Source organism: Ostrea edulis, chromosome 10 (assembly GCF_947568905.1).
Source record: "Ostrea edulis chromosome 10, xbOstEdul1.1, whole genome shotgun sequence".
NCBI classification, from domain to species: domain Eukaryota; kingdom Metazoa; phylum Mollusca; class Bivalvia; order Ostreida; family Ostreidae; genus Ostrea; species Ostrea edulis.
Genome location: NC_079173.1, coordinates 22,631,303 through 22,656,328, shown reverse-complemented (window position 1 = coordinate 22,656,328; position 25,026 = coordinate 22,631,303). Strand labels below are relative to the sequence as shown.

The following is a 25,026-nucleotide window of genomic DNA, read 5'->3' as shown; positions in this document are numbered from 1 at the left end:
GAATCAGGGGTAGGCAACCAACAAAATTGTACAATTTAAGTTTACTCCACTATCTGTATGAAAAGTTTTTGTGTTAATCAAATGGAGAGAGACAATTTTGATTCCTCAAACGATAAATACTTATCCGTTTAATTAACAAATTCTGAGTTGCCTAAATGGGTGCTGTTTTAAAAGCACGAAATATTCTGATTTTACATTCTAAATACGTATATGATTGTTTTACATAACATTCGACTGAATGAAACGATGTTTGTTGAATTAATAATATTTCCAAAAATCCCAATCAAGGGAATTCGGAAATTAACTATCCATTTAGGATATAAAAGAAATGAATAGCCAGAAAAGGATTAATTTCAGAATGGAAAGAATATATATGGGAATGGTCCGCCGTAAACGTAACCGGAATGAAAAGAAGGGGGGAAATCTACTATATAGTAGGTTTTCCGTGGGGGTCATCTGGCTATAAAATCTTACTATATAGCCACATTTCCGTGAGGGAAGATATACTATATAGCCATCTTTCCGGGGGGACTACTATATAGCAATTTTTACGGGGGGAAAGATGACTAGAGGGAAAGGCTACTATACAACACCAGTTGACTGGGGATGCTTACTCATCATAGGCACTTAATACCGTTTTAAATCAAATGTAGCTGCAATGTGGCATTTCAATTTGGAAATGCATGTTTTACCCTGATGATGTGCAGAAAACATTTTGTTACAGATTATTTAATAAACATATGTTTAACATAAAGCAGGTGTTATCAACAGTTCATTGGGTTGTCGGGGTGGGTTGGTATGAAGACCACCCTTTATGGATTCGTTGATCATAATTAAACACACAGTTTCGTATTCAACGCAGTTGCTTGATCCCAATCTCTATACCAGTTCATCATTGGAAGTTAAATATAGATTTGTAATATTACAAATATCTTCAATAAATGTTAAATATAAAAAGCATTCATAAATAGTTAAGCGCAGTCCGAAGATAAATTGGTCATGGTGAGCGTAACATTTCGTTATAATGAACAATTCCAGCTTGCAAACTCTCTGATTCCTATTTCGTTGATCCTATCTAGAGATAATACATACACAGTATACACATCTCTGAAATGTATTTTAGTCTACGATGCTCCCACCATATCGACAGTCGTCAACAGCTTCATATTGTCGTCTTGCTCATATTGTCGTCGGCGAGGATTTGTACATACATGTACCCCCACGGTACATATTGTCGACCGTCGGCACACGCTGTGGCTCAAGACAATATATGCCGAGACCACCATTTTCCCCAATTTAAGATGATACAAATTGTCGTCGGCGAAACACACTATTACAATTATTAAATGCACATATACATAAAGTATCAGGCACCGACACAATTTGAAATAAGTTTGGATTTTTTTTTTTTTTTTTTTTTTTTTGTTGTTGTTGTAGGTTTTGGCTTGTTTATCTATTTATTTTGTTTTATTTTATTGTATTTTATTTATCTATTTATTTTTATTTATTTATTTATTTATTTATTTTTTTGCTTGTGTGGATTTATTGAGAAGCCAATACCTCCTTTGTTGAAAAAAGATGTTACGTGTCTGACATGGTATAATATTTAAGGTGCAAAATGTTGATATTCCCTCAAGGTTACCTTATCTGTGTATGTATGCACAGGAAATATTTTTAACGCAACAAACGTGCTATAAACTGACCTCCCGTGCGTAGATTACCTCGTCATATCGTGTGTTAAGTAAACAGACAGAAAAAAACGTTCATCAGTCGATCACCGATACACGCATAAGATATGTATTCACGGTAAGTTCATTGTTTGATTTATTTGTTCATTCCTAATATTCCATTTCCATGCATGGTCATAACAGTGGCGGATACAGAAGGGGGTTCCTGGGGTTGGATCCATTTTCTACAGAGCTATAACGGGTAAAAATAACGTATATTGAGGATGGAACTCCCTTTGAAAACCAAATTAATGATACACCCACCCCCACCCCCCAATTCAAAACTTCCTGGATCCGCCCCTGTATAAGAAAATCCCTCCGTATGATTACCTGGAGCTTCCTTTGAAGTGAATGGCATACAGGAGTTTTTCAGAATACATCCACTGAATGATACATTATACATTTGACTAATACACCACTTATACTCCTCATAAAATTTTCATTGTGGCATATTGAAGGGATATTAACAATTTTTTCCAGGTAATAGCGGAAAACGAAAATCAAGAAAATGCCACATTCTAGAGACCTGGCTTTGATGGGTATCGGGGGATTCACTGGTTTATCCATTGTAGCCTGGCAAACCATGTTTCCTTGGCTAAAGTATGACCTGCAATTCATAAAAACTGTCATGAATGTTGGCAAAAGAATTGCAGATGACGAAGTGAATGAAAGATATTTAGTTCGTATGTTTGAAGAAAGTGTTGCTAAATACCCGAAGAAGACAATGGTCATATTTGAAGACCGGGAATACACATACGAGTTTATGAATGAACAAGCGAAAAGGGTGGCCAATATTGCATACGAGTGGAGGTTCAAAACCGGAGAGACGGTTGCCTTACTGATGCAGAATCACCCGGCATTCATCTGGATATTTTTAGGTAAATATATCTCAAAAGATGATAATTGTTTAGAATAATTTGTCATTTCTATCACAATCAAGAAATGGGTATGGACCGCAGTTCATACCATAATGCATTTTCAAAAATGAAGTTTATTTTTTGCACCGGTATTTACATTCTACTTTCATTTCTTTCCGGATTCCCAGTCGTTAAAATAGACGCACTATATTTATCTGTTTTCATACGCGCATTGTTTTACCCGCACTTTCTAAAGAAAGTTCGGGTATATTGTTGTTACCCTGGTCCGTCCATCCGTCTGTAACACTTTCTTCTTCCTCCAACTCCTCTTTTAGTTTACGTAGCTGCCAAATAATATTTTGGAATATGATGGGTGGTGCCCTGTTAGATGTCACAGGCAATGATATCGACAAAGTTTAAATTTCCTATTAAACAGTAAAGGTATATAACTTTAAATATACATGTAGGGTACTCAAATTCGCCGGGGAAAAATCAATAAACCCTTGGTATAAAATTCTACTCTGTATTCTAGCGTATTTACACATAATCAATCTACATCACCAGAGTTCATTCCGAAATTCCGTGTACTTTCTAAGATATGCCAAAATGAAACTGCCTATTATTTTCACTGGTCCCTGACACTGTACCACTGAAAAGAATAGTTGTACAACAAGCAACAAGAAAGCATATGGACTCAAGTGTCAAATAGATCGCAAAAGGCCGACCCCGATTACACCCTTGGTTTAGTTTAAACTTACATATAAAATAATGAAAAATAATCAAAACATTTAAAAAATAATAGTTAAATGTCATAAGATACATACCAACTCATAAATATAATTACATCGGGTGCATAAAACATCGTAAAAATCTCATAAGGACATTACACTAAATATCAGGACATTACACCCTCGTGTTTAAAAATGTTGAATTATTGTGTCAAAATGCATATAATTTTTTTAATTATTCTTTCATGAAAGAAAAACGTACATTTGATAAGAACAAATCTTAAAATATCATATTTTTAAAATCTACATTAGTGTAGAAAGAAGTATTGCCCATCAGGTCAATCAGGACATTATACTTATCAGTACATTACACCGACCCAAAATACTTCAACTATGATATATACTCTCTCCAAGGAAAACTAATTGCGGTCGGCCTTGTGGCGGCCCGTACTTACATAGACTGCACAACATTAGATATCATTTATAAGTTGAATGTTTTACCCCAATTCGTAAACTGATCATGAAGTCCATACAATAGCTCCAAATAATTGAAAATTACGGCCTGTTTTGACACAGGACCTCAGTTGTTGCGGTTTCATCCGAAGGACCGCCCATTTAGTCGCCTCTTATGACAAGCAAGGGGTACTGAGGACCTATTCTAACCCGGATCCCCGGGGGTGAGGGTAAGAGGGGAGGTAATGAGGACCTATTCTAACCAGGATCCCCGGGGATGAGAGTAAGGGGGAGGTAATGCGGAACTATTCTAACTCGGATACACGGGGATGGGGTACTGAGGACCTATTCTAACCCGGAACCCCGGGGTGGGGTATTGAGGACATATTCTGACCCGGATCCCCACGAGACGACCAGTGTGATATTCTCGATCTAAAACATTTAACATCAGTAATGACTGTTCGTTCGTTAAACATCCGACATTAGATGTGAAAGTCACGTATCTTTCTGATATGACTTAAAACGGAAATGACGTGTAGCGGCAGGCGTTGGCACGTTAAAGAACCCCCGTTGTTACTGCTGTAAAGCTTTTGCATACATAGAAAATTGTGATGCTTCAACTTTTAGCTGGTGCATTTCGCAAACTCTGTGCTAGGACAATATTTTTACATGTACAAAATCCATTAGCAGCTTCTGATAATATGTATATCTGTCTTGGGTACATTTAATTTGACTTTTCTCATTCCAGGACTTCAGAAAGTTGGTCTCTGTGTTGCATTATTAAACCACTATAACAAAGGCAGCCCGCTTCTACACACCATCAAAGCAAGCAAGGCGCGGGCAGTCATCGTCGGACCGGGTAGGATACATGTACCTACAAGTATCTACAATGACTATTGCATAAAGGCACTCTTAGTTGTCTTGCTTGTTTTACATTTTGGATACGTAAATGGATGGCCCAGTCCAGTGAATATCTATCATGATTTTTATTGCCATTCTATAGTAAGATTTTATATCACTGAATCATCTATGTTTTATCTGTATTAAAACTTTCCTGTTTCATTGTATGATAACATTTCTTGATATACGCAATGCGACGCGCGTTGGAAATAAACGTCTATACTCATATAAAAAAAAAACCACACACACGTGTTGTGTAAGTTTTGCACAGCAATGCATATCCCCTACCGACCCCAAGTCAAATTGTCTGGTATACTCCAAGATTCCTGGAATTCCTCAAAATTCATTACGACAAATCTGTAACGTGTCATGGTAAACCAATGTACTAAATATCAAATGAATATCTGCTGGTATGGCGAAAAAAGTGCGCTTTACTGAGCATTTATGCTAGGTTTCTTAGTTCACGGGTCATAACTGAGCATGGAAACTCTACGGGTTAGAAGTTTATATTTTTGAATTTAACTCGTAACTTATCATGGCAAAGCAATGCATCAAATATTAAATGAATATCTGCACGTATGACGAAAAAAGTGCGGAAAACTGACAGACAGACGGACGGAAAGAGGGAGTGGAAACCTAACGTCCATCTCTCCTCCTCAAGTAGGGAACTAAAAAGTTGTGTCACAAACCTGAATAAATGGAATGAATGTCCAGTCAATTTATTAAATTAAATTGTTCAGTCAATTTATATGAAAAATGGAGGCATTATATCGATGAGTTCGAGCCCCGCTCGTGCCATGGCGGCCAAACTGAAGACGTAAAAATAGGTAGTGATTGCTCCTTTACCAGATACTCAGTATTTAGAAGTGAGAATCACGGGTATTTTGAATATGACCTTAGAAACGGAGGTTCCGTGTTGCGGCAGTCGTGGCATGATATAAAAGAACCCTCACTGCTACGGCCCTGAGCTAAATTCCTGGTAGTTTACCTTCAGCTGGTGACGTCTCAATATGAGTGAAATATTCTCGACGGAACGTACAGCAAGCAAGCAAGCAATCAATCAAGTATATCAATTTCTCAGATTATACAAAGTACTGCATATTTTCATAGTTGAAATTCTGATTATACAAAAATTACAGAAATCACCACGCGACCCATTCTTTACATCATCCCATTATGCAAACAACGTCGACGGTTGTTTCACAAATACAAATATCATTCAAAATTCGCCATGATGGTGTTACGTCATTAGTTTATCACATCTACACAATTAAAGTACACGTGCGATATTCATGTGCATCAAAATCCTCAAAAGTCGTATATACACTGTACATACCTATTTAAAGTACATGTATGTTTAAACGCAAAATTTTTAATATCAAACCAAACTTCACCTAACATCTTTACTCTACGAAAACAACACCCTTATTATTTTATGTGGAAACACCATCGTGCATACTCGTGATTATTATTGATGCAGCAGATTAACAGAAAGTATCACAACTACAAACAATACACGGAGTGTTAAGATGACTCCCGTGCTAAACGAAAAGATTTGAAATCTCATCTTCCCCAATTCAGTTCAATTTAGCTGTCTGGCGTGTTTCATACCGATTGTTAGGCCGCTCTTGACAATCTGATTTAACTGCGGATTACCCCGTTTATCTGATCAAGAATTTGGGCTCACAGCGGGTGTGACCGATCGACAGGGGGTGCTTTCTCCTCCTAGGCACCTGATCCCACCTCTGGTGTTTCCCAACTCGTTATTTTGTATTGCTTATAGGAGTTATGAGATTGATCACTGTTCGTTATCTTCACCTTTAAATGAGTGGATATCATTTCAGAGGCAGAACTGCACAATGCCATTGAGGAAATACGACCAGAGCTTGATATTTCATTATATCTGCAGGGCTATTCGAAAGCTACTGTTCCCGACCACTACATCTCCTGGGATAATCTCATGTTATTGTCTCCAACAGCTGAAATCAGCAAAAGTGTAAGAAGCAGCTTCAATATGCGTACACCTTGTATCTACGTGTTCACGTCAGGGACAACAGGTTTCACTTTTTGGAAATTTTTTATATGAATTTTTGTTTTGTGGTGAAATATGCTTTGTTTTTTATTCGGGGATTTGTGGTGTCCTGTTGCGAACTTCGCATTTTAGACTAATTATCTGTCAGCGACAGTAACGTTGTATATTGAAACGAGTCTACAAGTGACAGTGACGCTTTCTGACATCAGTCTAAAGTTGACAAGTGACAGTGACGATTTCCGACACGAGTCTAAAGTTAACAAAAGACAGTGGCGCTTTCTGACACGAGTCTAAAGTTAACAAAAGACTGACACGGGACTACAGGTGACAGGGACGCTTTCTGACACGGGACTACAGGTGACAGGAACGCTTTCTGACACGAAACTACGGGTGACAGTGACGATTTCTGACACGGGACTACGGGTGACAGTGACGATTTCTGACACGAGTCAAAAGTTAACAAGTGACAGTGACAGTTTCTGACACAGGACTACAGTTGACAGTGACGCTTTCTGACGTGAGTCTAAAATTAACAAGTGACAGTGACAATTTCTGACACGAGTCTAAAGTTAATAAGTGACAGTGACAATTTCTGCCATGAGTCTAAAGTTAATAAGTGACAGTGACAATTTCTGACATGAGTCTAAAGTTAACAGGTGATAGTGACGTCACGCTTTCTGAAATGAGTCTACAGGTGACAGTGACGCTTTCTGACACAGGATTACACGTGACAGTGACGATTTTGGACACGAATCCAAAGTTAACAAAAAACACTGACGTTCTATATTGACATGAGTCAAAAGTTGACAAGAAACAATAAATTTCTATTGGGCGAGTCTACAGTTGAAAGAGACAGTAAGGCTTTCTATTGGTCCGAGCTTACAATTGACAGTGAGTTGTTTTATTGACATGAGTCGTATAGTTCACAGGATCACAGTAACGCTTGACTATGTATCATATATCAATAATCCGCACTCGATTCCATCGACAAATGATATATTTTTATCAATAGTCACATTGCATACACTGTCTTGTTTTAAATTGGGAAAATGTCTCTATATCCATCTTCAAAGTGAAATTTCAAGGGGTGGAGAACCGTGATAAATATATATGCAGCGATTTAGAGCAGGAATATATGATGTTTGTATACATAAAAACATTCTACTGTCACAAGGAGAGTTAATATTGTGTAAAATTGATTATATGGCATTGAAAATGTTTTGATTTACAATGGTTGAATATATTTAAGTTGGGGTAATTTTGGTTAAGTAGAAGTGAAGATTAGCTACGTTTTCTTCATTTGTGTAGTTGACTTGAAATGATGACAGTACAACGTAATTGATAATTGGATGATCTTTTGACGTCATCGATTTACACAATTTCATATCATTCAAGACTGTACGAGTACATCTAATATTGTAAAAATAAGACAAAATTCCGCACTTTATTGTTGGATTTGAAGGTATCTGCAGTAACCTCCGAGACGGTGAACAAGTTGTCGATTCCAGTGAACAAGTTCTCGCTTCCAGTGAACAAGTTCTCGCTTCCAGTATATGATGTATTCCTTAAGATTAAGTTCGTCCATTCACTGACAATTACAAATATCACTGCATGCTGACACAATCTAAATGAAGACAATAAAGATGACGATTTGAAAAATCTAACACATTTAATTCATAACCATCAAGTATGAAATTATTTGTTCTTATTAACAGTGCATTTGTTTATAGGTCTTCCAAAACCAGCCATTGTGAGCCAAAATAAAGCAATTAAGATGACCAAGGTGTTTTATGCAGTTGGAGGGACACCAAATGAGATAGCCTATATAACTACACCGCTCTACCACATGCTTGCCCTTTCGACATTGTTCAGTGTCATAGAAATAGGTGAGAACATTTCCATTTCATATTTTACCTGATCAAACCATAGAGCTCACAGGAGTGTTACCGGACGACAGGGCATATTTACTCCTCCTAGGCGCCTGATTCCACCTCTGGTATGTCTAGGGGTCCGTGTTTGCCTAAATCTTTATTTTGTATTCCTTATAGGAGTTATGAGATTAATCACTGTTCGTTATTTCACCTTTCATGGATACATTATAAATCCATTTTATTTAAGATTTGGTATCGTTCGGAAATCTACACTTCCTATCATTTTAAAGGTCTTTTCCAGGAGCTACAATCGTTGTCAAAGTCCAATTTTCGGCTTCACAATTTTTTGATGACTGCAGAAAACACAACGTCACCTTTACCCAATACATAGGGGAGCTTGCCCGATATATACTGCATCAGCCCGAGGTATACGATCATCACATTAATTGATATTTATTCAATACCTTTTAAGATAGCTCACTACACTACAGCTTATACTCTTTATGATATCACGTCACAAGATGGCGATTTAAATGCTTTGTGAAATTATTTGTATCAATCGATTTGTTTATCTACATGCATCACCGTTGTTCAGTGGTTAAAGCATTGGGCTGAAGAACCGCCGATTTCGAGTTCAAATCCGCCAGAGTTTTTTGTTCATATGTATTGAAATAATTATTTTTAATTTTTTTTTTTTTTTTTTTTTGGAAATCATGTTTTTATCCAAATTTGCATATTTTCTGCCTTTCTGGCATATATACTTATTTTATATCATCCTACATGTATATATTATGAGTAAATCAATTCGTACTGATTTCAGAAACCATTTCAGGGTGTAGTGAGCCACCTTAAGGCACATTTATACAAAATCTTTGTAATTGAAAGATGGTAACATGTCACCGTTCATGAAGCATCGGAATCTTTCTCTTTTTTCATATATGTACTTCTTCATCGATAAAATTCAACAGCTAACTTCCGGATTTATTTTAGATGTACATGATGTTGACACATGTAGAGCACAAACTGTTTAAAACATTTCATACGATGTTTTAACGCAGTTGATTCATAACTATTTTGTCATATTGATCATCATCATATCGTATTAATCATTAGATAAACATCGAATCGCGATAGCTCAACGGTAGAACAATCGCTTCGTAACCGGGAAGACATGAGTTCCGATTCCATGCCCAGTTCGTGTCATGGTCGCGTCCCACTTAGGTCGTAAACATATGTAATGATTGCTTCTTCGCCATACACTCGGTATTTAAAATTGAAAATCACGGGTCTTTTGGGTATAACCTTAAAAACGGAGATCCTGTGTTGGGAGACGCGTTGTCACGTTAAACAACCCTCACTGCTACGACCCTGAGCGCTATGCATGGTCTAATTTTGTGGTACTTCACCTACAGCTGATGGCGTCTCAATGTGAGTAAAATATTTTCAACGAAACGTTAAACAAACAATAAACAGAGTTTCCTGCTGATTGACTGGTATCCAACAAACCAGAAACATGGATCGACATGTTCACCTCCACGTGACTTCAAGGAAATCTCTAACATTGGACTGTGAATTTCCAAATTAATACGAATCGTTATCATTCTGGGGTCGTTTAACAAAAACTTGCGTCTCTGATCACTTTCGATTATGAGTCTTGCTTTGTAGCTCTAGTCAAAATGGCCGACCGAGTACCGTTTCGTAGACTCGAATTCCCAGTTTTGATGTTTTAAGATATTCAATCATATATTGTGCTCTAATATTGTACCTAGCCCCTATCTTTGGTCCTCACGAAAACATTAACAGCCTTGAAGGAGAAACTTCAAACGTAATGTGCCACAACATATGCTAGAAGTAGTGTAAATCAATTGTGGATTATAAATAATTTCTGAAAAACTTTTAGTAAATTTGAAATCGCAAAACTTTTTTCAAATTAACATCAAAACGTATGTCTTTTCAACAGTTTATATGTCCTTCCTCACGAAAATTAAAGAATAGACTTTTTGACATTATAGACAGTTGCTTCTTCTACAAAAATTGGAAAAGGAAATATTCATAACTAGTGATCAATCATCCCAAAAAATTGCTTTGTTAAACATTCCTCTAATTCTACGCACAAGTATTCTGAAGTTGAAATAAAAAATATGCCGTAGTTTCTCATTGACAATATTTTGTAGTCTTTGGTGATATGGTCTTCCAACAGTTGAACTGTTTTGATACTCTTATCAGGCAAAATTTATTAAGAAGCTATTGCATGGGAAGAAAAATATCTTGCTGCGGCCTTCAACTTGATATTTACATATATCAACGACGTTTATCTATTAACATTAAGCATTTTCATTAACATGTCGATTCGATATATACCTTTGAACTCGAAATAAAAGACAACACATACTCCTCCACATATATGCTTCATACTTAGATATATTTGATTAAAAATCGATATTAATGGCAAACTAACAGCTCAACTTTATGATAAATCGGATGATTGGTCAACTTCCCATATCCATGTAGCAATCTTCCATTAACACCTGCATATGGTGTTTATATCCCTCAACTGATTCGATACGCAAGAGCTTGTTCTGCGCATGACCAGTTTTTGAATCGAAGCAGGCTTCTGACCACAAGCTGATGGTGCAGTGGTTTCTCGTTTATTATCAACATTTCGCAAATTCTATGGTCGCTATAACATTCTAGTTTGCTAATACAACCTATCATTGGGTCAAATGCTGTCTGACCTGATTCCTATCGATAGTTAGACCGTTCTGGGCAAACTGATTTTGACTACCGATATCTCCGTTTACCTTATCATGATATAGGACTCACGGCGGGTGTGACCGGCCGGCAGGGGATGCTTACTGTTCCTATGCACATGATCATACCTTTGGTGTGTCCAGGCATCCGTGTTTGCCCAACTCTAATTTTTATTGCTTATAGGAGTTATGAGATTGATCACTGTTCATTATCGTCATTTTTCATTGATCATTAATAGACAATTAAATCGATAACTAATAATTCAATTATATAATCATAAAAATACAAATATACGCAACAAATTTATAAATGACTGAAGAACATTTGTCATTCCATATAAATCAATCGTCTGTATTTCGAAATCGATAGATATTTAAACAAAAATGACGATGCACGGACAAGTTAAATCTCTTCCACAAATGTGCAGTTTTCTTGGACTGTGTATTCAAAACAGACTATAGACTTTGTCAACATCATATATTTTTTCAAATTAGATATAGTATACCCTACCATCTCAGTTTTTGTCAGCAAAAAATGTAGGCCTAGTCCGTTTCGTAAATGACGTTACGATGACCTAATTCGTAGCTGTAAACGATCGCCTGTTTATTTCTGAGCCTTAGTAAATTTCTTGTTTTTATGATGATGAGGGATAATGTCCTTGGTCTCCAGATGTTGTTTGTTTTAATTATAAACTCCTCAGCTTTTATCCTGTAACATGTAAAACTTATACGGTACCAATTTTGATGCACCAGATGCGCATTTCGACAAATAATGTCTCTTCAGTGATGCTCAACCGAAATGTTTTAAATCCGATATAACTATGAAGTTTTGGGGCTAAATATAGCCAAAAACAGCGTGCCAAAAAAGTGGGGCCAAATTCGTCCAAGGATAAGAGCTATGCATGAGGGAGATAATCCTTAATTTTGAAATGAATTTCTAAATTTTATAACAGCAATTAAATATACATCCGTATTTTCAAGCTAGTAACGAAGTACTTAGCTACTGGGCTGTAGAGACCCTCGGGGACTAACAGTCCACCAGCAGAGGCCTCGACCCAGGGGTCATAATGTAAAACTTATACGGTACCAATTTTGATGCACCCGATGCGCATTTCGACAAATAATGTATCTTCAGTGATGCTCAACCGAAATGTTTGAAATCCGAAATAACTATGAATCCACAAAAATGCGAACTATTTTTCCTAAGGTAACCCCATACTCGCATTATTATTTGATAAGAAAAAAAGTATCAATAGAGAGTGTTTTCACTTTCATTATTAGAGTTAGGACTAACAAATCATCAAATAAAATACATACATGTAGTTTATCGCACTTTTTGAGATGCGAGACACACATAAACAGACTTATAGGCTATATCAACGTCAGAACATTGCAGTTTTCCTTAAACAGCATTATCTAAATTTCACAAAAACTGGATATAACGATATGAAAGTATTCACAATAATTTCATGAAACTGTTTCTGTATGTAAAAGAAAACATGCGCAATGACTGTGTAAGGAAAGGATATATATTGCATAATAGACCTGATAAAGACATCAATGGAAACAGGGTTATTTCCCTTGGATTCAAACTTTTTGAACATACAATTAATAATATATTAGTTAGATTTTTGAAATATTTTATGTTTAACAAGATTTTTTTTTACATTAACAATCCAACACAATTAATGCGAATTCTTAATAAATCATTGATTTTGCAAAATATTATGACGTCATAGTTGTCATGAGGGTCGGATTACTTTGAATATCATATCATTATATCAAATAATTTTCCGATATCTAAAACATTGCCTATTGTCTGAATCTACTTCTTTCCAGGGGTCCGTGTTTGCCCAACTATCTATTTTGTATTGCTTTTAGGAGTTATGAGATTGATCACTGTTCGTTATCTTCACTTCCCAGACCATAAGAAATGTTCATAAATGTATAATATCATTTTACATCAGATACCTTTCCAGTTTCTGAAAACTTTGTCGACTATTTGAATCTATATTGCTATCATGTTTCTCACTAGAGACCAGAGGACGGAAATCACAAGATTAGAGTCATGATGGGTAATGGACTTCGAGTTGATATATGGGAAAAATTTCAGAAGAGATTCAAAATTCCCAAGATTATGGAGAGTTTTGGAGCTACAGAAGGGACCGGCGCCTTTTTAAACACATGGGGGAGAGTTGGATCTTGTGGAAGATTGTCACCATTCCTCGTAAGTTAGATGCAGTGAAGTCATATATTCAATATAAAGTCATCCTATACTCAAACTTTTATCTATAGCGCTTTCGCCCTGCGGGCTCGTCAGTAGATTTTAAAACAATGTAAACAAGTTCCATTATGACGTCATCCTCATGACGTTATGTTGGCAACGTTAAACATAATACAGTCATGATTGTGACGTCAGAACATTATACAATGTTAATGTTGGCCACTTTTAAAAATACAGACATATTTTAAACAGTTCAGTGTATAAGTTTTAAGCGCCTCTAAATTCCTGTACATTAAAGGAGACATTCTATGTAAAATGTACATGTTAAATAACATGAAGTAAAAATATTAACAGTTTAGTTTCGGCTTAAACAGTCTTATGAAATAGTTTTCCTTGGCTTTGCGTAATTGTTCATTTTCCTCTTTTACTTTGTAAAATGGGAAAATATAAAAACTGCCTTCCCGCACGAATCTAAATGTCCGCTACATGGTATATATATATATATATATATATATATATATATATATAATGATATTTGGTTGCATTTTTGATTGATTAAAATATCAGTGATCAGTGTTTAGTCTGTATGTAAAGTGGTTTATAACGGAAGATGTGATCAATTATCACGTTTTCCATTGTAGTTAATTGTTTCACAAACCCAACAAGCTAGAAAGTGGTTCTTTATATTTTTATTTGAAAATGAAAACATAAAATCGACACCATGTTAATTTCATATTTCCTGTCCACTGATATCAAAGTTGCTGATTTGCATGCAGATGAAAAATTTACATGTTGATGTAATATTTTGGAAAGTTAACACATTGGATCTTTAAAGCCTTATCACAGAGAAAACATTTTAAAATGTAAATATTATAGAATACCTTGTACTGCATAGAGAGTATGTCAGAATGTAACAAGTCTAGGAGTATAAAACAGCTAGTTACATTTTACTTCTACGTGAGAAGAAAAAATCTCTTGCTGTGGCCTTCAATTCGATTTTTAGATATATGTCGATTCGATATATCCAAGTGAACTCGACATAAAAGACACCACAGAGTCGTCCACTTCTGCTTCATATTTAGATATTGTATTGAATGTAGATATTAACGGCAATCTAACAACTCAACTTTATGACAAACGGTATGATTTCAGCTTCTCCATCTTCAACTTTCCCATATTTACATGTATGTAGCAATATTCCATTATCACCTGCATTTGGTGTTTATATCTCTCAACTGATTCGATACGCAAGAGCTTGTTCTGTGTATGGTCAGTTTTTAAATCGAGACAAGCAACTGACAAACAATTTGATAGTACAGGGGTTTCAACAGTCTCGATTGAAATCAGCATTTCACAAATTCTATGGTCGTTATAACGATCTTGTTCGTCAATACAATTTATCATCGGGTCAAATGTTGTCTGCCATGTTTCATACCGATTCTTATGCCGTTTCTGACACACTGATTTTGACTACGGATAACTTCGTTTACCTGATCAAGATATTGGATGCTTACTCCTCCTAGGCACCTGATCCCACTTCTAGTATATTTAGGGGTTTGTGTTTGCCCAACTCTCTATTTCTTATTGCTTATAGGAGTTAAGAGACTGATTACTGTTCGTTCTCTTCACCTTTCATCTACGAAAAAAAGAGTCCCAGCTAAAAACTTGAGAAAGCACTCCTATCATTTGACCATTAAACCATTAAATTCACTATCACTGTAAAGCACGAATTGTAAAGATAATAATTTCGTTACTAAACGACAGGAAATCTCCGACGTCAGACGTATTCAATCTCTAGAAAAATATCAATTCAACAGCTTCCTTCCAACTAGACAAAGTCTGCGAAAACCCTCGATCGGTTGGTTGGTTGTATATTATACTATCATATGGAGACTGGTGAAAGGCTCAAAAGTTAGGCTTATGGTAGTCGCTAACAGCCTTTCGGGAAGGAGGTTTCTTTCTCATGCCATACTTACTGTGACATAGGACCTCGGTTTTTGCGGTCTCATCCGAAGGACTGTTCCATTTACTCGTCTCTTACGACAGGCAAGAGCTACACGGGACTAATGTTACTTGAATTGCCACGGAAATATTTAAATACTTAAATCCTTCAAAATGTCATGCACATATAAATTGGAAAAATGATAAGGGAAATTTAAGAATTAATAAAATGGCTACCACGTAATATTTACCATCACAAAGTTGAATTCTTCTATACTCGTAGCAGTTTGTGAAAGATAGAAAATACTGAAATCCCAAATTTTGAAGATTTAAATGTTTTGGCAATGGAACACCGTACGACCGGCCTCAAAAATCTTTCTTTGATGTAGATATGTTGACGTCATTCTAACAATAGCTTAGATTATGAAAGCCCGAGAGAAAATTTCATACATAACGATCTGTGGTGTGTAGTTGGGACATTCGGAGCATCTGTAGTTATTCCAAGCTGATCGCATTTCCTCACTGCTTTAACTAATGTAGATTCCTTATTTTACGCGAGTCCAATGTACTTGATATCGTAAAATGACCCATACACGTCAATTCGCGAGAGCATAAATTCGCGAGTGCTCTGTTGATCAAGAATTTTTGCAATATCAAATTAAAGCAAATAATTTTATTCAGCGAGTGGTGCTTCTCGCGAAATTACGTGGTAATAAATAACTATAGTATATCAAGCGTTGAATTACTGTCTTCACTTTACCCTATTTCTTTGTAGAATGCATTAGCTCCAGCCAAATCATACATTGTGCGTTATGATCCAGAAACTTGCCTGCCTTTGAGAAATAAGACTGGCCGATGCATTCCTTGTGATATAGGTATTAGAAAATATTATTTTCCCCCGCTCAAAATTATCTTTGCTGTGTTTTATTTTTGTTCTCTAATAAGGGTCAGTGGGTATATCCACGAAGCTATCTTAAGACAAAAATGCGTCTCAGATACACGACATGTATTATATTCCTAAGGTAATGTGTGGAAGTTATGCTAACGTATGATATTTCTCAAAGGGTTTGATTCACGATGTCTCCCAAAATTTTGTTTTTGATTGTTAATTGTCAAAAGCTATTGCCTTATGTATTGAATAGATTTCACAAAAAATTAAGGTTTTATATTATCACAAAAGCCCATTTTAGAAAGTTTATTATTTGTTTTGTAAATGAATAATAGGGGAGGTGATTGTTTACGAAGTCTTCAAAAGAAATGGATACCAATCTCAGTTTATTAAAACTATCACATTTCAAGTATTTTTTATTCTTATTCTTTAGGTAAAATGTGTCATCTAGCAGTTACATTTCTGATTGTACAAATCTAAGATGTTTTAAATTACAAAAACATTTCACTTTGTAAACATAAAAAGAGTCAATCCCTGTGTACGTAACACAGAGTTAAGGCTAACATATTGCTTTTATCCTTGCATTCAGAAGGCCAAGAGTTTGATTGTCAACATTAAACGAGTTATATTGTTAATATTTAACATCAATGAAAAATATATTTTAGAAAACGTGAACCAGTCTCTTTTAGAATTATCAGAGAGTTAAGACATCCTTTAAAACTGTCCTATTCTAATGTAATATATGGCTGTTGTTTTCCTCCGCTTCCTAGGAACGCTTCTTCTTGAGAACGCTTGGTTTGACAGACATTAAAAATTTGGTTAACTGATTTTACAAAAGGAGCAGATGACCCACATTGATTTTGAGATCACAAGGTCAAACTGGACATTTTAAAATATTGTCCGCTTAATATCTTGAGAACCATTTACTTGAAAGACAAAAAACTTGGCACATTAACTTTTCCTAAGAAGTAGATTGATCACTTTTGGTTATCTTCACCTTTCATGAACCTTATTGAATTTTGGTCACAAGTTCAAGGGTCAAACTGGACACAGTAAGATATTGCTTAATGTATCGTGTACCCTTTGCTTCTCAGACATCAGATTTGTTCACTAGTTCTACATACAGAGTAGATGACTCCTATCGATTTTTAGGTTACCAGGCCAATGGTGAAACGTCTCTGAACATAAGATATTGTCCATTGAACATATAAAGAACCCTTTCTTTGACAATTACCAAACCGTGGTTGACCCTAAAACGCAGATGCCCTTTATTGTTTTTCAAGTCAATGTCGGCCGGTGTGACCGATAGACAGGGGATGCTTACTCCTCCTAGGCACCTGATCCCACCTCTGGGATCCATGTTTGTCAATTGCAAGCTCTCTATTTTGTATTCCTTATGTAAAACTTGTACGGTACCAATTTTGATGCACCAGATGCGCATTTCGACAAATATCAGTGATGCTCAACCGAAATGTTTGAAATCTGAAAAAACAATGAAGTTTTAGAGCTATTATAGGGAAAAACAGTGTGCCAAAAAAGTGAAGTCAAATTCGTCTAAGGATAAGAGATATGCGTGAGGGAGATAATCCTTAATTTTGAAATGAATTTCTAAATTTTATCACGGCAATTAAATATACATCCGTATTTTCAAGCTAGTAACGAAGTACTTATAGGAGTTATGAGACTGATCACCGTTCGTTATCTTCACCTTTCAGAGAGAGAGAGAACGAGAGAGAGAGAGAGAGATTTGATATAAAATGTGATAGTTGAATAAGCATCACAAATTAAAATGTTATTAGTATTTTAATGGGAATTTTTTACTGATCAAACAGGTGAAACCGGTCTCCTGATCGTAAAAATAATCAATAAAGATGTGCTTGAGGATGGATTTTACCTGGGCGAAAAGGCTGCTAACGAGAAGAAATGTGTCAGAAATGCATTTGAAGAGGGCGATGTGTTCTTTAATTTCGGAGACCTGTTGTATGTAGACAAAGATTACTTTTTGTATTTCAAGGATCGAATAGGAGATACGTTTAGGTTTGTATGACTTTTAAATTCCATGGTGCCCTTTGTTTTATAACTGAATTTGTAATTTACTCCATGGTCTTGTTATGTTTGCGCTTTAAATCAGGTGGAAAGGTGAAAATGTGTCTACAAATGAAGTAGCCAACATTCTAACAGAGCTACCATTTATACAAGATGCTAATGTGTACGGAGTAGAGGTGCCAGGCAAGTATAATATCTCAACAATTTACATCTTATCCTAGTCAATGTGATATCACATAACATTATATTTATTTACTGTAAACCACCTTTTTTCGCGTGTGAAAATTTTTCGCGAAGTTAGCAACAACTGCATATTCACGTATATTTCTTGTTGTGACCCAGTCCTGTAACGTCTCTTGTATGTTTAAGATAATCTCAGTCGTGAAAATTAATCTCCATGACACAGTTTATCACAGGGAAATCACGAACTAAAAGTTGGTATACAGTATCTGTGTAAATAATAACGTGGTATTTTATGATAAGGAAATACATGTATACACTTCCAATTCCTTGAGTTTGCAATGCACGTTTATATGTTACCGTTAATTATTTCATTTATCTAAAACTATATATGACAAGGTGCTGATGGCCGGGCTGGCATGGCAGGGATTCTATTGAAAGAAAATGTGAAATTTCAACTTGACCTATTACCGAAGATTTATAAGCACTGTGAGAAGAATTTGCCGATCTATGCCCGCCCGCTGTTCCTCCGATTCATAAAAGAAATGCCATTGACCACAACTCACAAACAGAAAAAGGTGCACTATGTTAAAGAGGGATTCGACCCCAACATCATTGATGATCCACTGTTTCGTATTTCTCCAGAGGCTAAAAGCTATGTTCCCCTGACAACAGATAACATTGGTACGTTTTTAGCCAAGTCGCGCCTGTGATGTGAACATCGAAATTACTAGATTCGCATTGACATCTTATGCTTTAACAGATATGTACATCTTATTACAGTGTACATACAAGTTTAGTATAAGAGCTGGGAATAATAAGTATTTGATTGTCAAGAGATTTAAATTTGTGTCATATGATATCTTAATTAGTCCCTTAATTAATGTAGAATGATATCGCTTGTGCGATATTAAGAGCAAAACAGGTTACGATTTCAAATGAACCACTATGATTAATATGCTTATACTACAGCAAATAAATTTACATTATTCGGTTTATTATTCCCCGTAGTAGTGACTGTTATAAGAATTATGCCAAAAGAGTATCGTGATACTGTCATTTGTATATATTAATCTATTTTATTAAGTATCTACAATAGAATACAGAATGATAGATTGATTGATTGTATGTATAGTGTTTAACATCCCTCTCGAGAATCTTTCATACATACGGGCGCGTCACCATTGCCGGTGAAGGACTGCCCAATTTAGGTTTATACTTGGCGCAGACAACCTTAGAGCAGGAAGGGGTCTTTATAGTGTCACACCTGTTGTGACACTGAGCCTCGGAAGTCTCTCTGACATTCTTGATAAATTTTAATCCGTTTTAATGGGCTGTACCAATCCCTCCGCTTGTAGTAATTAGGGTTACTATTAAATCCTGGATACGAACCAAACTGCTCAACAAAGTAAAGTACTATTTAAAAAAAAGTACTAGTTAGTGTGTGAAATATACTTAACTATCCCTCGTGGTCTTCTATATGAAATCTACTTTATGAGAAAATTAGTATTTTTAAAAAGACACCCCGCTCCAGAACCATAACACTTCGATTAATTCACTTTTGATGAAAGGTGAAGATAACGAACAGTGATCAATTCCATAACTCCTATAAGGAATACAAGATAGAGAGTGGACAAACACGGACCTCTGAACACACCAGGGGTGGGATCAAGTGCCTAGGAAGAGTAAGCATCCTTCGTCGACTGGTCTCATTTTTATTACATGCCCCTTCTGTAAAGTGAGACTGAGATCGAAAGTGAGCGCGTCTAAATCTAAGGTTCCGGCGCCAAGTACCACAACAATGGACGGGACTTTCCAAAATGTCTCAGACATTCTGGTGGAAGATGAAGGAATAAAGTCTGTGCGAGACAATTTGTTAAATAAGAAGAATGTTCTCATAGCTTGATCTTGTAGAGATACCATTATACCCCCCGAACGAAGTTCTGGGGGGTATATAGGAATCACTCTGTCAGTCCGTCCGTCCGTCTGTCTGTCCGTCTGTCTGTCTGTACAGATTCGTGTCCAGGCCATAACTTCTTTGTTCTTTGACTTAGGCATACCATATTTGGCACACAGGTGGATCACCATGAGACGATATGTCGAGTACCTTCATGACCTCTATATGACCTTGACCCTTCACCTCAAGGTCAAAATTAAAGGGTTTTTTTTTTACAATGGATTCGTGTCCGGGCCATAACTTCTTTGTTCTTTGACATAGGCATACCATATTTGACACATGAGTGTATCACCATGAGACAATGTGTCATGTACCTTTATGACCTCCATATGACCTTGACCTCAAGGTCAAAATTAAAGGTTTTTACAATGGATTCATGTCAGGGACACGACTTCTTTGTTCTTTGACATAGGCATATCATATTTGACACATGAGTGTATCACCATGAGACGATGTGTCGAGTGCCTTCATGACCTCTATATAACCTTGACCCTTCACCTCAAGGTCAAAATTAAAAGGGTTTTTTTTACAATGGATTCGTGTCCGGGCCATAACTTCTTTGTTCTTTTACATAGGCATACCATATTTGACACATGAGTGTATCACCATGAGACAATGTGTCATGTACCTTTATGACCTCCATATGACCTTGACCTCAAGGTCAAAATTAAAGGTTTTTACAATGGATTCATGTCAGGGCCACGACTTCTTTGTTCTTTGACATAGGCATATCATATTTGACCCATGAGTGTATCACCATGAGACGATGTGTCGAGTACCTTCATGACCTCTATATGACCTTGAACTTTGACCTCAAGGTCAAAATTGATTCTAGGGTTTTGACATAGTCATACCATAAGACATGGGTGTATCACCATGAGACCATGTGTCATGTACATTCGTGACCTCTTTATGACTTTGACCTTTGATCCCAAGGTCAAAATTATAGGTTTATACCATGGATTATATCTTCCATTTTCTTCTACAAAGGCATACCATATTTTGACACTCAGGAAAGAGGTAATCTATACCTATTAACAACAGCCTTTGGGAGATTGGGGTAAGCGTGGGTATTCTTAGTGAGCATTGTTATCAAGGACACAAATAGAGGTGAGGGAAACCTACATGGCAAACAAAACCAGCTTTGTGAATTTTAAGCATCGAGTGGAAGATACGGAATGAATAAACTGTTCCAAAAACTCCGAAACGCTTGCTCCAGAGTCACGGCTTGTAGTTTAGATGTTGTTTCATATGTGAAGTGAAGTCCTTAAAAGCTATAATTGAATTTTACTTGATCAGTAATTATTGTGAAATTAATCAAACGGTACATAATACGTCCGTGAAAATGCTTGTATGGGGTGTTTTTCTTAAGCCATACTTTGTAAAACTTTTGCTTCAGGTACTATCAACCATCATCACGCTGTCACAAACTTTTTTGCACAATATGAATAAAGGGTTTTAGCTTAAAACTGTGACAGGGGGTAGATAGACAAACCAAGAATTCTGTGTATAAAGATGTCCCCCAATTTGAGCGTGATCAACAACATGTAAATATTCAAAACATCAAATTAAAAATTGTTGAGGATTAAAATTCTTGTACTATGCACACCTTTAAGTTATTTACAAAGGCCCTAGCTTTCTAACTGTGATAGGAGTTAAACGGACAAATCATGTCTTTTATTTGATACAACGGACTAAGTTCAATAACCTGTAATTTTGTCAATAATTGAGGAAAATCAAAATCCCTGCCAAATGCATATCGTTCATGCCCATACAAATACTCTGCAAAATAAGACGGTCCTCACTTGAAAACTGTGAAAGAAAAAAGACAGATCATGTACTCTTCAAAACTGTGAGAAGGTCAACAACCTGTAATTTTCTCAAAATTCAAAGAAAATCAAAATCCCTGCCACATGCACACCTTTCATGCCCATACAAACACCATGATTGTTAAGTAAGAACGTTCTCATTTTAAAACTGTGGGAGACATTCATTTACTCTCCGTATGATACTCCCTCAAAAGGGACAAGCTCAACAACCTGTAATTTTCTATAAAAAGGGGATTAAGGGAAATTAAAATCTTTGGTACATGTACGTGCAGATCTTCAATATCCATACAAACACAGATCATTCTCAAAAGTTGTGAAATTGTGGGAGGAGTTTGTCGGAAAATTTATGTACCTCCATGTAACAATAATTTTTCAAATAAAGGGTTATACCTTCTAGAAGAGTTGTCGAAATGAATCAACATTGCAACATGATCTAGAGTGTTCCACAAAGAAGCTACATTGCAATTTTTAACTTGATATATGACAAGAAAAATGAAATTACAAACAGAAAAACACGAACAGACGAACGGACGTACATACATCTCTGTACCATAATATGTCCCGTATAAAGACGAGCGTATGAAAACCTACCATCGTTTTTCGATAGCATGAAATAGCAAAAGGAGAGCAAAGTGGGGTAAAAAAAATTCTGAGATTGATTACTGTTCGTTATCTTCACCTATCATATGATTAAATCAAAAAATAACTAATGATGAAAAGTGAATACAACGAACAGTGATCAATCTCATAACTCCTATAAGCAATACAACATAGATAGTTAAGTAAACACGGACCCCTGGATATACCAGAGGTGGGATCAGGTGCCTAGGATGAGTAAGCATCCCCTGTTGACCTGTCACACGCACTGTGAGCCCTATATCTTTCTTAGGTAAACGTAGTTATCCGTAGTCAAAATCAGTGTGCCAAGAACGACGGCATAAGAATCAGTATGAAAAATGTCAGACAGCATTTGACCTAATGATAGGTTGTAATGGCAATTCAAAGAATACTCATAAATCCCACAAATAATATAAAATTAAGAGTAGAGCAAACACGGACCCCCAGACGAACCAGAGGTGGGATCAGATGCCTAGAGGAAGTAGGCATCCCTTATTGTTCGGTCACACCCATCATGAGCCCTCTAGAAGTAGGCATCCCTTATTGTCCGGCCACACCCATCATGAGCCCTCTATCTAAATCGGTTAAATGAAGTAATCCTTAGTAAAAATTGATGTGTTAAAAACTGTCTAAATTGGTAAGAATTTTTTTAGAAATTACGGCAAATTAGATCATTATAACGACCATACCATTTGCAAAATTCTGACTTTAATGAGACAATTGAAACACCTGTGATATGTTATTTTTCAGTCGCCTGTCTTTGTTTTTTTTTTAAAAGATCATGCGCAGAACATGCTAGCGTATCGAAACATTTAAGAGATGTAAACACCATGTGCTGGTGTTAATGAACAGATTCCTACATAAATACGGGAAGGAGTAGGTACAGTTTCTAAAGTCATTTGGCCCAAAGTATCGATGATTTCACTTGAGCTTAAACCCTGACATTGAAATAAGGAATAGATTAGCAAATCCAAAATCCGCTCAGTTTGATCAGCAAAATGATTTGTGTCATATGACGAGGGCTAGAAGTTGGCATAAAATTGCAGAAATGCCATTTTCAATGAAAATAGCCACAAATTCAGAGAGTTTTCCTTTCAGAAAACATACAGCGCATGCGTCGAGCAAATTCATATTCAAGTATGTTTTTCATCTTAAAATAATACACAATATATATCATTTTCATTTTACTCGACAAATGCGCACATCTTTTCCTGAGCAATAATATGTACGATATTTGGCAGTTTTCAGGTTTATTTTTTTTAAAAAGGCGGGAAATGTCTTATTCATGATGTCATAATGCCATCCAATTAGGAATACCATAATGATTTTGTTGACATAGTATACCAGACACATTTTATAGAGAGAAATATTTTGGGCCTTTTCACGTATACAATCGTACCCCGCTTGTCATAAAATTGTGTTGTTAGTTTTTCGTTAACGTCCATGTTAAAATATATCCACAGGTGGTGCGTGTATAGAAGACAACAGGGTTTTATTTATTTCGAGTTCACTGGAATATATCGAATAGAAATATGCATGAAAGTGACTGTGAATATTGTTACTATATATAACGCCGTAAATCTATTTACATGTAAATACAAGGACATAGCAAAATATATTTTTTACTCGTGAAGCTTTTGAATAAATTCAGCGTCATAAGAATACAAAAACATATCAGCTAATAAAGTAGTACAATTCGTGCCCATGGGAATTCCAATTGACTCTTGAAAGACCTGATCACAAAAGACTACACAGATATTGTCAATGGGCGTAAAATTAGAGTGGTGTTTAACAAAGTAATTTATGTATGACTAATCACAAGATATGAATATTTCTGAGTTTCATTTTTTAGTGACCAGCGTCCTCCGTCATACGTTACCAATTGAACATTTTCAACTTCTTCTTGATAACTACTACTTCAATTCTTTTCAAATTTGATATGGAGCAATTTTGGGACAAGGGAAACAACAATTGTCCAATTTTGGGACAAGGGGAACAACAATTGTCCAATTTTGGGACAAGGG

General features: G+C 36.0%; 1 protein-coding gene across 1 annotated transcript; it reads left to right on the top strand.

The window, feature by feature from the left end:
* The first annotated feature begins 738 nt into the window (after window positions 1-738).
* On the top strand, window positions 739-19,717 carry LOC125665548 (long-chain fatty acid transport protein 2-like). Its single transcript, XM_056152292.1, has 11 exons — window positions 739-1,806; window positions 2,208-2,605; window positions 4,514-4,624; window positions 6,510-6,722; window positions 8,428-8,583; window positions 8,870-8,994; window positions 13,354-13,545; window positions 16,259-16,358; window positions 18,205-18,409; window positions 18,504-18,601; window positions 18,998-19,717. Exons 2-11 carry the CDS (start codon window positions 2,236-2,238, stop codon window positions 19,309-19,311), a joined length of 1,884 nt encoding a protein of 627 aa, XP_056008267.1. The 5' UTR covers window positions 739-1,806; window positions 2,208-2,235; the 3' UTR covers window positions 19,312-19,717.
* Window positions 19,718-25,026: the final 5,309 nt, after the last annotated feature.

What these genes read in the sequence shown, in the direction of transcription:
- LOC125665548 (XM_056152292.1), top strand. Translation starts at nt 2,236, where the DNA reads ATGCCACATTCTAGAGACCTGGCTTTGATGGGTATCGGGGGATTCACT. An exon ending in ATTCATCTGGATATTTTTAG is followed by an intron (nt 2,606 to 4,513) that starts GTAAATATATCT and finishes TTCTCATTCCAG; the next exon opens with GACTTCAGAAAGTTGGTCTC. An exon ending in GTTCAGTGTCATAGAAATAG is followed by an intron (nt 8,584 to 8,869) that starts GTGAGAACATTT and finishes GGTCTTTTCCAG; the next exon opens with GAGCTACAATCGTTGTCAAA.